The sequence below is a fragment of the Zeus faber genome, assembly GCF_960531495.2.
Source record: "Zeus faber genome assembly, chromosome: 19".
Lineage (NCBI taxonomy): Eukaryota > Metazoa > Chordata > Actinopteri > Zeiformes > Zeidae > Zeus > Zeus faber.
Window position 1 is genome coordinate 7,235,378 of NC_137206.1, and position 16,972 is coordinate 7,252,349.

General features: G+C 44.3%; 1 protein-coding gene across 1 annotated transcript in view; it reads right to left on the bottom strand.

The window, feature by feature from the left end:
• Nucleotides 1-16,972, bottom strand: part of rsu1 (Ras suppressor protein 1) — a 55,729-nt gene that overhangs the window by 34,688 nt on the left and 4,069 nt on the right. The window contains exons 4-7 of the mRNA XM_080019987.1: nucleotides 13,131-13,251; nucleotides 6,256-6,374; nucleotides 3,080-3,162; nucleotides 1,977-2,091 (exon numbers count right to left, since the gene is read on the bottom strand). Of these exons, the coding sequence (XP_079876113.1) occupies nucleotides 1,977-2,091; nucleotides 3,080-3,162; nucleotides 6,256-6,374; nucleotides 13,131-13,251 (438 nt within the window). The remainder of the gene's footprint in view (nucleotides 1-1,976; nucleotides 2,092-3,079; nucleotides 3,163-6,255; nucleotides 6,375-13,130; nucleotides 13,252-16,972) is intronic.

The window sequence follows — 16,972 nt, forward strand, 5'->3', positions numbered from 1 at the left end:
GCTGCATTCCGCCATCTTTGCTCACACTTGCGCCCAATGCGTGCGCAAGTAACAAAGCACCGTATCGTAAAATATTGGCGTAAAGCAGTTCTACCTGGCGGAGTTCTGATAGCGTAACGCGGCGCTTGGCCAAATTACTTATTGGATGGATTATTACAACAGCTGGCTGTCTGCTACCGCGCAGCAGGAACATAAGGTGAGGTGAACTTGAACTTGATCTTCAATTTTGCAAATAAGTCGGATTTTGATATACTGTATATGTAGTTTACTTTGCCTCTCCTGAGAATTTGAGAGCCCTGAAAAGTGTCGTTCCATGCGGTGCCGTCCCTGAGGCGTTACCATGTGTATTTCTTTTTTAATATAAACTATTTATCAATTAAATATACAGAAAACGAAGGGGGAGACTTAATACTGTGACTCAATACTTAGTATTATTTATTCTTATTTTCTCTTTCTATACATGTCCTTACCTTCTGCAGTTTACTTTGGAGTCTGCCAATGAGCATTTCCTTGCACATAAGGGCTGCAGGAACAAAATATAAAAATTTGAATGGAATTTGTATATAAAAAAAACAAGATACTATTCAAATCCTGAAATTGCCGATTGTGTATTTTTTATTTTTTTAATGAATAAATCATTGATTTCAAATGTTTTGGCTAACGTTAGCGAATCAATTCACATGTGATGAGCAATAAAGTTCAATATAAGTTCATCCAGTTTGTTGAACAGTGAACGCACATTAGAGTTAGATAGAAATATTCCTGGTAACCGTGTCGGAAGTCCACATCGGCGGCAACGCACAGGAGCACTGGTGCGTCTCCCTCTCCTGTATACAAGGGAGAATGCGCCTTTGACCAGAATGTCCAGTAATTCCAAAGATGTGGCGATGAAAGGGGGAAATAAACCCGACCATCACAGACGGAATGTCCTCGCGTGCAGTTTCTCAACCAACAGCTCCCGGACCGTGCCGGGCCACTGGGCATTTGCCATGGGACCGTGAGAACACGGGCAAAATTTTATTCACGAGCGATCTGCGATCTCTGCAGCGGAGTAGCAGCAGGAAACAGAGTAAATTACATCTAGTTTTTATTTGCTTTGTTTGAAGAAAAGACCACTCCGATCTGAGCTGCGGACTGTGCAGAGCCTGTACTAAATTTGAGCATGCAAATTCAAATGGGATTCCAGACCTGCCAACCTTGGGAAAATATGTTGACTACCACAACAGTGTAAGGGGGAGTCTCCGTGGTGTTTGAGTGACTGCAGCTAAATGACTCCATCACTTATTCACACCGTAGTCGTCTGGTAATGAGGCTCATCACATCCTATGTGAGCTACTACAGCTAACTATATACAATAAACGTATTCATATCATTAGGATATACCCCTTGAAATGTATCATCTCCTAAAGTTACCAAACATGTTTATCAATTAGAGATGCACCCATTGTAGTTTTCTTGGCCGATTCCTATTGCACGCACGCACACGCACACACACACACACACACACACACACACACACACACACACACACACTATATAAAAATACACACACTATATTTAAAAATAAACTGTGTAGTTTCAGCTGGCATTTCGTACCTGTGTATTTTGACTAAGAATTGCGTAGTTGGTACAAAATGCGTGCAGGTTGCCAGGTCTGGGTTTACAGAGGAATCTCTGCAGCACTATGGCACATTGTATTGTACATGTGACAAAAGAAAAATCTTGATTCTACCGTTTCTACCATTCACCCATTGGATACTGCAACTACAGGCTTTTTGTTATTTTTGGTTGTTGTTTTTTTTCCCCAAACCATCGCATCGAGGATGCATCGCTACTATTGTGTAAAATAAATGTAAATACAATAAAAATCCTCAATATTTCTCTGACTGTTTATAAAGAACAAGTGCAGGTTTTTAAGGAGCAACATCATTGAAACTGTGCCCTATATGTGTGCATTTGGTGTGTATGGTCAGTACCAAGTTCGGGGGGGAACACCGTCAGCCTGTTTCCCTGGATGTGGAGCTCCTTGAGCTGGGCCAGCTCCCCAATCTCCTTGGGCAGCGAGATCAGATCATTATCCCTCAGACTCAGCTAGAGGAGGAAGGAGAAAGAGGAGGGGGGAAAAGAAGAATTAAAGGGAGGAAAAGATGGCGAGGACACATCTAGAAAGTCATTCAGCCCTGGTTATGAAAAACACGTGAGCCGTGGCTCCATATGCAAGTGGCTGAGTTGACGTCAGTGCTCGAAGCGGGCCGGTAACCATCACTACGCAGCACCGGCACTGCTACGTTTAACTCTTTGGCGCACCGTGACTTCTTTCTTGTGCATCGGCACTTCTCACAAGCAGCCAGTGCTCTGTTCTGCCCTCTAAAGTGGACAAAGCAAGTGGACATATCGTAAAATATATAATAATATTTCATTGAGTCAGGGCGCACATTTTTGAAAATTAATTGAACGGACAAGCCGCGAGCTCCGGCTCAGAGCTTGCCATGTGGCTGCAACGTTAAGTCTGTTTGGTGAATTCGGGCATGAGCCATCACCTTCTGAAATGCCAAATTTTATATATATATATATATATATATATATATATATATATATATATATATATATATATATATATATATTTATTTTTTTCTAGAATTACAAGATGAAATTCAAGGACTTTCAAATACTATTTCAAGCACTATCTTTTTGTTTTCAAGGACTTCACACAAAACACATACAATACATTTTCAATGTGATCTTATTAATTAAAATATAATCTTAGGCTCATCGTCCATTATTTACATTAGTGTATCTGTTATATAAGTATATATCTATCATTAATCTTATTGCCATCTACTAAGTGTCTATTTCAAACCAAGCTGTGTTAAATTTACATTTCCCATCATTTAGGTCGTCAAGGCGATTATGTCTTGTCCTATGGAAACAGTCATCACCCGAAATGATCAGTAGGTATACATAAAATATTATGACCAACGTTTGATTTTGTCGATATCACCCTAACCCTATGAGAGAGAGAGAGAGAGAGAGAGAGCAAAACAGTGACCCGAGGCCTGTATTGAGACAAGTGACTCACAATCTGCAGCTTGGTCAGCTTGCCAACGTCGGGGGGAAGCATCTCAAAGTCGTTGTCGCTGAGATAGAGCGCACGCAGAGTGGCTGCAACACACACCAACAAAGGGTGCTGTTAGTCAGGGCGTGCACGTGTGTGTGTGTGTGTGTGTGTGTGTGTGTGTGTGTGTGTGTGTGTGTGTGTGTGTGACAAAATGCCCTAACAAGGCTGGAGTCCAATCAATAAGACCAGTCACGGTTGATTAATAAGGGCCCCGCAAACTTCGAAGAGGAGCAACTGACACCGCGCACGCCTCCACCCACACCCACACCCCCCCCCCACACACACACACACACACACAGGTCAAACATAGATTTACTGCTGATTGTCATGGCTAAGAGAAGACAGCGAGACGTCTTCATAAATACACATCCACACATACGCAGAGCTCTTTTTTCACACGCGCCAAGACCAGAGGGTTGGTGTGTGTGCACGCATTGCAGCTGGGCGGGAATAGAGTTCAACAGAAAAGAAAAAAAAATAAATGTGGTTGTAGGTTTCCAGGACTTGATATTAAAAATCCACATTGCGCCTTAAATCAAGTTAGCCCCACTTGCTAGTTGACTGCAGCCCTGCACCACCTATACCAAACACAGATAAAGCCAGTTATATATCATCTATTCAGGTGAGCGATGGAATACAACACCAGTGAGCAGGGTAGGTTCTTTCTATATACGCCCCTGGAGCCACCAGGGGGCCCCCAAGCTGCCTTTTTAGCCTTTTTCTTCCCCCCACCGCCCAGTCCGTGTTTGATGGGCTCTCGCGCGCTCCACTTCTGGTTAAGTTTGTTACGCTTCGTTAGTTTTCTAGAATAGCCGGAAACCAGACTTCCTTAAATACGTTCTTTTGATTTGTATTTACTGATTGTTTTCTGTAATTTAATTACCACACACACACACACACACTCACACTCTATATATACACTCACTGGCCACTTTATTAGGTACACCTTGCTGGTACCGGGTTGGACCCCCTTTTGCCTTCAGAGCTACCTTAATTCTTGGTGGCATAGATTCAAGAAGGTGTTGGAAACATTCCTCAGAAACATTCCATCACGCAGTTGCTGCAGGTTTGTCGGCTGCACATCCATGATTCCAATCTCCCGTTCCACCACATCCCAAAGGTGCTCTATTGGATTGAGATCTGGTGACTGTGGAGGCCATTGGAGTACAGTGAACTCACTGTCATGTTCAAGAAACCAGTTTGAGATGATTTGAGCTTTGTGACATGGTGCATTATCCTGCTGGAAGTAGCCATCAGAAGATGGGTGCACTGTGCTCATAAAGGGATGGACATGGTCAGTAGCAAAACTCAGGTATGCTGTGACATTTAAACCATGCCCAAGTGGTACTAAGGGGCCCAAAGTGTGCCAAGAAAATATCCCCCACACCATTACACCACCACCACCAGCCTGAACCCTTGATACAAGGCAGAATGGATCCATGCTTTCATGTTGTTTGCGCCAAATTCTGACCCTACCATCTGAATGTCGCAGCTGAAATCGAGGATCATCAGACCAGGCAAAGTTTTTCCAATCTTCTATTGTCCATTTTTTGTGAGCATGTGCCAATTGTAGCCTCAGTTTCCTGTTCTTAGCGGACAGGAGTGGGACCTGCTGTAGCCCATCTGCTTCAAGGTTCGGCATGTTGTGCGTTCAGAGATAGTATTCTGCAAACCTTGGTTGTAATAAGTGGTTATTTGAGTTACTGTTGCCTTTCTATCGTCTCGAACCAGTCTGCCTCTTCTCCTCTGACCTCTGACATCAACAAGGCATTATCGTCCACACAACTGCCGCTCACTGGATATCTTCTCTTTTTCGGACCATTCTCTGTAAACCCTAGAGGTGTTTGTGTGTGAAAACCCCAGTAGGTCAGCAGTTTCTGAAATACTCAGACCAGCCCCTCTGGCACCCACAACCATGCCACTATCAAAGTCACTTAAATCCCCTTTCTTCCCCATTCTGATGCTCTGTTTGAACTTCAGCAAGTCATCCTCACCTTTCTAAATGCCTAAATGCAATGAGTTGTGTATATATATATATATTTATTATTTTTTATTTAAATTTTTGCGTAGTTTCAGCTGGCATTTCGTACTTGCCTATTTTGACCACGAATTGCGTGGTTTGGTACACAAAATGCGTGCAGGTTGGCAGGTGTGTGCGCCAGCCCCGCCCTTCAGAGGGCAATCAAGAAATTTTGCCGCACAACATTAACCGCAACCTTTTTCATGGCCCTGAAAGAAGCTGATGAAATAATAAAAAGGTTATTCTAACGGTGATTCCCCCCACCGACCGCCCGCTCCCACTCAAATTCCTCCTTCCTTCCTCTCGCCGCGAGACAGCTCGCCCCTTTTTCAGTTAAAAATACCTCGTCTCTGATTAATTTTTCGAGCGAGCTCTGCATGGCATCGGATCGCATAGGCATTGCTGCTGCGTCGATGGCTGTGGGAGGCCGGTGTTTCCAGAATGAGTTTTTGTGCTGAAGTCGTCTAAACAGTTGAATTTACATCACAATTTATACAAAGATTTTCGAGCTGAAATGTAATCAAAAATATGCCTGTGCTGGCATAAAAAGCCTGTTGGAGCGGTCATTTTGCTCTTGATTTTTAAATGAGTTTGCGTACTTCCATCTTTTTTATCTTTCTTTTTTATTGTTAACATTAGTAGTTAAAGCAGAGCTTCAACCTGATTAGAAATGTTGGCTCCCATCATTTATAACTATTCACAGCACAACCGCCTTCTCACTGAGCTTAAAACAGCATACTGTCTCCTTTTGTCGGTGTATTTATTTGATATAAATAATAGCACATTTTATTTAAAACGACTTTTTGAAATCGCTGCATCCAAAACATAACGTTGGCTGCAGGAAATCGCCGGCAGGAAGCAGCGCCGCTTCCGGTTTCTAGTGTCTTACGTTACCTCCAAAATAGCTGATTTGTGGACGTGCGAAGGAGTTAATAAAACCCTGACTGAACAGATGAATGCATAAACATTTTTCTTTTCAGTACAACATATACTGACCAAAAGGAAATTTGACATGTTTAAGGCTATAAACTTGTGAAATGTAGTGCAATGTGTAAAAGGAGTCGTATGGGTTGATCTTGTCGTGTGTGTGTGTGTGCGCGTGCACGCTCGTACTTACTGAGGTAGAAGAAGTTCCCCGGCAGGGAGCTCTGGTTAAGGTTGTTGTAGGTGAGGTCCAAAACCTCCAGCGCGGGAAGGGAACCGAACCCCCGCGGCAGCCCGCTCAGACGGTTCATACTGAGGAGACAAACATGCTGTTCATCAGCGACGCCACTAAACAGCGAAGCAGTGTTCCTACTGACAAAGCATAGAATCTCACTTTTTATTGGAACGACGTGTGACGAAGCGACGATCTGAACAAACGTGCTTTGATTTAACTAGACCTGGCCGAAAACTGTACGAGGTCATGTAGCCACACGCCGCAGAAGGAAATGGTGCTTCAAAATAAAAGCACAGCATTTAATTTTTTAAATTTAAATAAAATAATAATAATAATAATAATAATAATAGAGAGTTTTTCAAAGAAGTAGAAGTACATGCCTACGGACCACGAATGCTGGATCATTTTAATCACTTGAAAACTGAAGTATTTTGTCGCGTTACCACCACTTGAATGAAATCAAATCATCCTGCTGTGACTTATAACCGCTGGGTTGAATTGGTAAATAATTCAATAACATGAGACGTTGAAGGGGTTCCCTTGCCGACATTGCCAAATTGTTTTGAATGGGCTTTCTGAAAGAGACCAAAACTCATTGATAACTTTGAGGACTAAAACAGACCTGCCAACCGTGGTAAAATATGTTGAGTACCACAACAGTGTAAGGGGGAGTCTCCGTGGTGTTTGAGTGACTGCAGCTAATTGACTCCATCAGTTATTCACACCGTAGTCGGCTCATCACATCGTATGTGAGCTACAACAGCTAACTGTATAAAGTATACGTATTCATATCATTAGGATATACCCCTTGAAATGCTTCATCTCATAATGTTACTGAACATGTTTACCAACTAGAGATGCACCCATTGTCATTTTCTTGGTCGACTCCTGTTTCTGATTTATTTAACTCCGACCTGCAGATTCTGATTTCCAACCTGCTGTACGTCAATGATAAATACATCATGTGATCTGCTCACACTCACGTGATTGGACAGCTGCACATACGTACCACCGCTGCAATTTTCAGTTACCACTGTAGTGAGATTGCTGATTTTGACACAGTTTATTAATGTTCATTATTCACTATGGAACAATAACAGAACATGAAACTGTCACTGAGCTCCAATAAAATTGAATATGAACTGTCACCAAGTTTCAGTATAATTCAACCTGGAACTCTCACTGAGCTTTAGTAGAACCCAACATATAACTAACATGGAAATGTCCAGTTCAAACTTCAAATTAAACTCTCTTTCACTTAAAGTGCAAATATACATTTATATTATATTTCTATGGTACTTTGCAAATAAATTGCAATCCTTACAAAAAAATAAACAAAAAATAAATAAATGGCCGACTCTTCTCACTTTCTTTCACTGGAAGTCCTCCTTCCCTCACTGTGCGTTAAACAAACTGAATCAAATATAATATGTAATATAATATTGGAGCATTTTTACGAGTACAGTACAGAGCGTGTACATTTGATTTGATATATTTGTCACTGATCGGCCGGTGAAAACCAACCAATTCCGGTCATCGGCCGATCAATCGGTGCATCTCACGTTTTATATGTTAACACTACAGTAAACATTTTTGTGCTTTATTATAACTCTCCCACTTCCCATTTGACCTCACAATGCCGCGTTACCCCTCTGTGGGATAATAAAGTACCGCTGTGCTCAGTGCACTGTGTATCAGTTGATGTTGAGTGTGAGGAGAGGCAGGGATTACAGAACCACAGGTCGTAGCATCTGGTCCAATCCCAGGGATGTAGTTTAAATACCCAATAAATGTACGCTATTGTTTTGAATTGATTGACTGATTGATTTTCGTCATTAAATGACTATATATATATATATATATATATATATATATATATATATATATATATATATAGTGTAGTTGGTACACAAAATGTGTTGGCAGGTCTGCTAAATGCAGGACTAAACCCCATTGTCAATGCAGCCAATGATTGACAGATAGACAGACAGACAGAGACTGATAGACAGATAGACAGATAGCTATATTAGATGAACCCCTGCACAAATGAGGGTGCGCCATGCCAAAAACACTCCCGAAAGGTTGGGAATAGAATTCAAATGCACCCTTGTGTACACACAAATCCCTACTCTGGTGGGGCGGTGGTAATTGGGGCTTTTTTTTTTTTCTCTCCCCTTTCTTGAACAGCGCCTTACGTGAAGCGTTGTGTATGTTTAACAAGAGCATCACAGGATTCTGAATGAAGGTTGCCGCATTATTTGTTTGTAAAGGCTGACTGCCTCGCCATTTGTACACACACACACACACACACACACACACACACACACACACACACACACACACACACACACACACACACACACACACACACACACACACACACACACACACACACACACACACACACACACACACACACACACACAGTTTATTAGGGATGCAACGGTACAGCGGGCTCACGGTTCAGTATGTATCACGGTTTTGGGACCACGGTAAAAGTACGGTATCTTTATATTTAAGATTTTTGCAAATTGGATTTAAGTGTCATAAGCATTTAATTTTTTGTTTTTCAATTGAACTCATGGATGGTTTTGTGCCTCAGGGCTCTTTGGATCACTGAAATCAATGTCAGACACCTGTGATAATTAGTTTGCCAGGTGAACCCGATTAAAGGAAAACTACTTCAGAAGGACGTTCCACATTATTAAGCAGCCACAGGTTTCAAGCAACATGGGAAAGAAAAAGGATCTCTTTGCTGCTAAAATGCCGTTACAAGGCAGTGAACAGGTATTTGAAGCTGCTGGTGCCTCTGGAGTCCCACCAACCTCAAGGTGTAGGATCCTCCAGAGGCTTGCAGTTGTGCATAAACCTACTATTGGGCCCCCACTAAGCAATGTTCACAAGCAGAAACGGTTGCAGTGGGCCCCGAAATACATGAAGACTCATTTCCAAACAGTCTTGTTTACTGATGAGTGCCCTGCAACCCTGTATGGTGCAGATGGATGGAGAAGTGGATGGTTGGTGGATGGCCACCATGTCCCAACAAGGCTGCGACGTTTTGGGCCGGAATCATGGGGAGAGAGCTGGTAGGCCCCTTTCGGCAAAGTATATAGAGTTCCTGACTGACCACTTTCTTCCATGGTACAAAAAGAAGAACCGTGCCTTCCGTAGCAAAATCATCTTCATGCCTGACAATGCACCATCTCATGCTGCAAGAATACCTCTGTGTCATTGGCTGCTATGGGCATAAAAGGAGCGTAACTCATGGTGTGGCCCCCATCCTCCCCTGACCTCCACCCTATTGAGAACCTTTGGAGCATCCTCAAGCAAAAGATCTATGAGGGTGAAGGCAGTTCACATCAAAACAGCAGCTCTGGGAGGCTGTTCTGACATCCTGCAAAGAAATTCAAGCAGAAACTCTCCAAAAACTCACAAGTTCAATGGATGCAAGAACTGTGAAGGTGATATCAAAGAAGGCTCCTATGTTCACATGTAACTTGACCTTAAGATGTTAAGATGCTTTTGATTGAAGTAGCTTTTGATGCCAGTAAATATGACCTAATGCTGCAAGTTCAACAAATGACCATTTTCAGTTCTTTACAACCTATAAAATGTTTTGAAACTGCATAATCATTTGGAACTGTTCGTTTTGAGTTTTTTATTTTTGAAAAAAATACTGTTATCATTGCGAGGTTTGTTCAATAACATTCAAATTATACCCTAACGGTTGATGACTTGAAAATTATACTGACTGTCATTAGCATCGACTATTTAGGAAAATCAGAGAAAAATATCATTTGCATAATAATGTGGATAATAATGTGGATGTGGCAATAAAAAAATAATAAACAAAACCAGTACTATAGTTACTTACTTTTGTGTAGAACAGGTATAAACAGTATTTTTACACACAAATAATACTAGTAAAATAATTTATTGAAATGAAACCTCACAGTCAGACCAGTGCGTGTGTGTCTTCGCTTTGTGAACCTCACGTGACAGTGGGCCATCCCCATACCACACGCCCCCGACAAAAAGAACGCTCCTTTTCAGCCAGGGCACCTCCCGGAGAGGGAGGAGCCCAGCTCTCTCTGACATGGAGGGGGAAATGCCGGCGACAGGAGACGGCGACTCAAACAAACAACGCGACATAAAACTGTAAAGGTTGCCTTGCGAGACCCGGTTCCCTCCATTCCTACAACAGAGCTGTTCAAAAGAACCGGATCGTTGGTGAACGTCCCAACACTATCAAGAAGTTCTTAATAAAGAGGGACACGGCCATCACAGGGGGTTATTTCCCACTGGACACCTTGATTGATTGCACTCTTCACTAAAACATTTCTATGTGGTTTTATTTTGTGTTTCTATGGAAAAGGCTGTGTAGCTGCACTCAATTAAAAAAAATAAAACAAACCTCTCGCACAAAAACAAGAGAAATGCGGCTGATGGTGGAGCTTCAACGGTGGATTTATGCGTCCGGTGGACTTCTACCGTGATAGCGTGATACCGCGGTTCACGTGTGCGTCTTGAACCGTAGGGGGCGTACCCAACGGTTCAGTAACATACCGTGAACCTTTGCATTCCTACAGTTTATAGAAGTTTGACCAACCGAATTCTACGATGGTTAAGAGCATTGTTTTGGCCAATATTAGAATCATTTATGAGTTGTTTCTTTCCGACCCAACGGTCTGTGAAGAAAAAGGGCTTTGTCCTTGGCTTCTTCGCAGCCCGGGGTAACACAATACGTCTGGTAACTCGACCTCGCGGCTCATCTCTGCTGTCTGCCTGACAAAACCCTCGGCCTCCTCGGGACATTGAACTTATTCATTTCTATTGATGAATGAGAAGAGGCGTTAACCAAAACACAGAAAATGTTTTGATATGCGGGGGTTAAGTGATTTGATTCTGTGATATAGTGTGTGTGTGTGTGTGTGTGTGTGTGTGTGTGTGTGTGTGTGTGTGTGTGTGTGTGTGTGTGTTTGTGTGTGTCTCTCTAGAGGTAATATAAAGGGCGGAGGGATGAACCATTTTGACAACAGGGATCAAGCACTTTGGGGTTTTCTTGCTTGTAACCAGGAGTGTGTGTGTGTGTGTGTGAGTGTGTGTGTGTGTGCGCGCGCGAGTGCGGACGCACGCAGAGGCGCGTACCGAGACTAAATCTACACAAAAAGCGGTCCTGAATACTCGACGTGGCTTAACAGTATCTGAATGAATGGTATGGGGGGGGGGGGGGGGGGGCGGGGGGTGTTTGTGTTGGGATCGATAGACAGCAACAAAATGGCGAGGCCGCTCTCCTAATCCTACCTGACATTGACGGTGCCCCTACAACTCATTGCGGGGGTGTGTGCTTGTGCGTGTGTGTCTCTCTCCACCAATGCTGCCTCGCGTGTAAGAAAAAAAAAAAAAAAAAAAAAAAACCCCAACAGGACGGGAGAATGTGAAGGTTCTTCCTGTCAGGCCGGTCCACACATGTATGAGTTAGGGCTGAACGAGGAATGGAATTCAAAGCGACGTCGCAACATCACAGAATGCAATTTTCAAATCGCCACGGCTGCGGTTACAAAGAGTTTTGTTTTTCGTTCGTTGTTTATGTTTCACAGTATAACCAATAGGGCTGTGCAGGGCCGGCTCTTCCTACAGGCGGCTGCGTAACGCACCCTCCTGAGGCTGGGGGTGCAGAGAGGGTGTGACCGGGGCGTAACTTACACACCTGAGCCCCCCCCCCCGAGGTAGCGTCGACGCGCACGCCGGCGATGGGGGGCCCCACCAAGCTGATTCGGCACGCCACGACAGACTGTTTTCATATCATTTTACATCTCCTTATGGAACGAAATAAGTGCGTACGGAATAAAAATGCACAATGGGGAGACTTTCCCTGTGACTCTCTTACCCCACCGGCCTAGAGCAATTGTTTTAACCGAACCTCCGCGCTGCCCCCCACGGTGAGGCCCGGTGGTCTGGCCACGGTGCGCTGTGTGGGGCGCGTGCTGCTGGCAGAGCTTGGAACACCTGCAGACCCAGGATGGAGCCTCTTCCAGAACACTGCGTCTGTTTGTTTGTTTTTTTTTACCTTTTTTTATGTCATTAGCATAAAGCTGTCCCTGAGCTGGGCACATGGGAACGTATGCGCACAACATTTTTTATAAAAAATGATGCGTTTCTGCTTAAACACTGCATATTTTTTGAATGTTAATTTCTCGGATTCAAACAGTTACAAGGCTTGAAGTTAAATCACTCAGTCAATAATCTACTGTGATTGAGGGTTTTTCTTTTTACAATTCAATAGTTAAATAAGGATATGTTATTCATATCATTTCTTGCATCAATTTATCTCATTTCATCATAACACTTAGGCCTGGCTTACAGGAAAGAGCATACTGTATGTTGACGTTATCCAATGTTGTGTTGGTCATACCATCAAAAAGATGTATTGCTTGTGTTTAGTGAATAATACAGAAGATAAGGAACTCAAAAAAAATCGCATACTAAATCACAATCGCAATATTGGTCTAACAAATTAAAATAAATACAAATTTTCAAAGATCGCAATTCAATTATTTTCCCAAATCGTTCAAGCCCTCGTATTAGTACATATTACACTTGTACACAAGTACCTTTGTGGACTGGTGTATTTTTGCAGTGTTTGGCTTGGCATTAAACACACGTCCAACAAAGAGCGGGGCCAACATGCCTAACACACACACACACACACACACACACACACACACACACACACACACACACACACACACACACACACACACACACACACACACACACACACACACACACACACACACACACACACACACACACACACACACACGACCTACCCCAGGTTCAGGTGTTTGAGTTTCTGCAGGCTGCTGATCTGGGTGGGCAGCTCCTCAATCTGGTTGTTGAACATGTTGAGCACCTCCAGGTTCTTCAGCTCGGAGATGTTGGCCGGCACCGCTGGCAGGGAGGAGGGAAAGTGGAGAGTGTTATCGGGAGAGATATAGGAGAGGGGAGATAGAAAGAGTGAGGATAAAATAATAGTTTGAATGAAAAGTGCCTGGATGTCAGCTCTATCTTCCATTGTTCCAATGTCAAGAAATGAACCAAAAAATGATTCATTTGTAATTGCAATTATTTGTATTCTATTTAAACATCATCGTTTGAGCAGCCACACCTATCCTGGGTCTAGGTAATTCAAGTTACAGAGATTATTTGTCACATACATATACATTTAGGGCCCAGGATCAGAGTGGCTGCATACCTGTTGCTCGTCGGTTGGTCTAACGAGCAACAGGTAAAACCCCCATCCCCACACTCACTTAGGAGAGGAGCCCTTGTCATGACACGTGTCCATCTGCTCCTGGGCTTATTCCCAGCCCACTCTCTACAATAAACTGGTGTGTCTGCAACCCCATCGTCTGTGTCTCTGTGGCGGAGGTCCCTGAAAATGCCATTTGGTTGGCAGGCGGTAGGCGAAACTGCCACGCACCCATATCTATTAGAGCAGTGGTTCTCAAACTCTGTTAAGTCCCTCTGAGATCCTTTTCAGCTCCCTTCACCGGCATTGGGAGAGAAAAAAAACACCCAACATAAATGATGTACTGTATGGGCATTGTGTTTGTTTTTTAAACAATATATATAACCAATATTTTTTCACACATTTTTTCAAATTTCGGAGTACAGCAGTCACAGTACCCCTGGGGTTACTTTGAGGCCATTTTGGGAAGCATTATCTTAGATGACCCCCTGGACACCCTGAAGAAAGGGCCGGCCTTTCCATTTATATCCACACGCCACAGCACGCACGCACACGCACACTAAACGTGTTAATGGCCTCATGTCTCCAAATGAAGACACCCGCCTAGAGTGTGAACCTGTCAACAGAACTTTCTGCCATCTTTCAACCCCGTCCCCTCATCCCGCCCCTCTTAATGAGCTCATCATCGTTAGGCAGCCCCGGGGGGGGGCACAGACGAGCCGCGTGCCTTTGATGGCTCAATTAGCGCACCTTCCCCACCCCACCCTGGCCCGGCCGTCTTCTGACATTTGGAATTCCGCCGCGCCGCACCGCCCCCCCTCTCGCCCTGCTCCTTCACCTCCGCCTGTCGATCTATCTATCATTCCCTCGCCGGGCAGCCGTTCCGTGCCTGTTGCCCGTGTCCCCCACCCACCCTCAAAGTGTCTCGTGCCGGAGAGGAGAGCGGGTGGAGATAGATCAATGGGACAATAAGGGAGGGAAGGGACGGTCTTTCGTGAGGCAATTCTATCAGATTAGAAGACGGATCAATGGGAGAGGGAGGCGATGGGGGGGCGTGGGGGGGTCGGGAGGTGTGGGCGGTTTGTGTAAACAAACAGGCGCCGGAGTGAATGTTGCCGGGGGATGATGAGCAGTTGTGAGGCCAGGCCCAGGCATACTGATGCCCTGTCAGAAAGGGCAGGGCATCAGTGTTTTTTGTTTTGTTTTTTAATAGTTTTTCGGGTAACTGCTGACTCTGAAACCTTGCCTTCTGGTTGCTTATTGAAAAGCTGAAATAGAGGGTGAGAGGAAAGTTCTTCGCATTCAGGAATTAAAGTCAAGAGGAATTTTTTTAACCTCCATATTTTTGAGGTCTAAGTTTTCAAATAAAGGTTGGAAACACCACCCCAAAAATAAAAAAATAAAACAGATTTATTCTATATTTTCTGTACATTGTAGTTTACTAAATGCGACACCGCCCCCCACTGGAAACGTAACATTACACACAAAATTGTACAAATAAAACCAAAAAGCCACACGAACGTCTCAGAACGACAAGCGGAGAAGCTTAATCCAGCGCGCGCGCGCGCGCGCGCGCACACGCACGCACGCACGCACGCACACACACACACACACCAAATTATGTTCTGTTGACGTTCAAGAATCCAACTGTGGTTCATCCCATTGTGGGTCGGGATGGCACCAGCATCTCTTTTTCAATCTGCTCTTCCTACACCAAGTCAACACACCCTCACCCTATGAAGGGCCACCACCAGTTGTATTTCAGAGTTATTTGATATTTTTCTATGGGACTCCAGACTGTAATATATTGATCCCACAGTTGCCGCCATACCGTTTTGACAATTAACTAATTTTAGCACCAAACGTATACATGTTCAAGCTCTTTAAAATTTTGCCTTTGAGATAGTCAGCTATCTAGGCCAAAAATGCAGAATGGTACTACTGAGCAAGGCCTGGACCTCTGTAACGCCACAAAAAAAAAAATTTATAATCAAAATGCTGCTCTGGGGTCAAAAGAAGACGCAAACACAAACCTCAGTTTGAGAGCCATTCAGCCTCCTAGTTACGGAGACTACACCTAGCAAATTGTGCAACCACTGAAAGAGCCCTCGGCTCCCCTTTCCACGGTCGGTGGGGTTTAGCACCAACTCTCCAAAGAGCACTAGTATTTCACCCAAAATGTCAGAAATCAATTCAATTTAGATACACCTCACGCCACACTACCGCCCAGCCCTCTCCGTCCATCCCTGTGGGACTAGTGAACGGGACCGAATCAATGGAGACAAACACATTTAGCTGTACGGAGCCAGCGGAGAAGATGGAAGGGGGCGGCGGGGAGGCGGGGCGGAAGCTTGACCTCTTGCGCGGGTGGACACAGCCAGGAGAATTGATGTGTTCCTTCGCACAATATATTTTATCGATTTCCAAACAGGCTACTCCATCTAGTTATCGGTGTCTCTGACCTGGACGACATAGAGATATATATATATAGACTGTAAATGTCCATGTGGGCGCATGGCACCACTGTACGCATTTTGTTGTGCGTGAAAGGAAGGGAATTTAGGAACCCCAAACCCTGCAGAGATGAAAACAAACAATAGATTAAACCGACATTTTTGCGCCTCTTCCTGTGCTGTGCGTGTTTTCGGCCGGGGTTCCTGTGTGCCACACTCCGGGGCCAGTAATTGCCAGCCGGATGACAATGGCCCCCTCGAGTGTAAAACTGAGGGTAAAAGGCAAAACCAACCAACTCTCCCACCCACACACACACACACACACACACACACACACACACACACACACACACACACACACACACACACACACACACACACACACACACACTCACACACTCACACACTCACACACTCACACACTCCGGTGGCGTTTCGATGTTTGTGACAAAAAAGAGCTTTGAAAGGCTCATTCTCTCAACACCACCAAATAAGTCAAGCCAACAAACGTATTGACGACAGTTTGCGTGCAAACAGCCTAAGCCTGAAAGCTCGGGTCAAAGTTGCCTTTGTGGACAAAAAGGATCACACCTGATGCAATGCGACATTTTTCCTCCCTTGTATGCACTACATCATCTTGCGGGGGGGGGGGCACACTAAACAGAGTTTTGCTTTTGCAAAAAAAAAAAACCCACGACTTGATTCGTTACAGTACTGCCAAGCCATTTCAAGCCTCCCCACTTCCTGCATAGCACATCACAACAGAGACAGCCGGAGAGGTTTTGGCCAATGGGAAAGCGCGTTTCGGAGTTCGAAGAGCTTTGAGTTCGAAACTCGCCTTCAAACTCAAGTGCCGAGTATACAGTACTTTTAAAAACGTGCGGGGGGGGGGGGCGTTTCTCTTTCTCCTGCGAAGACTCCGGGGGCCATCTTTTTAGTGCTCCCAGCCGTGACATTTCACCGGATC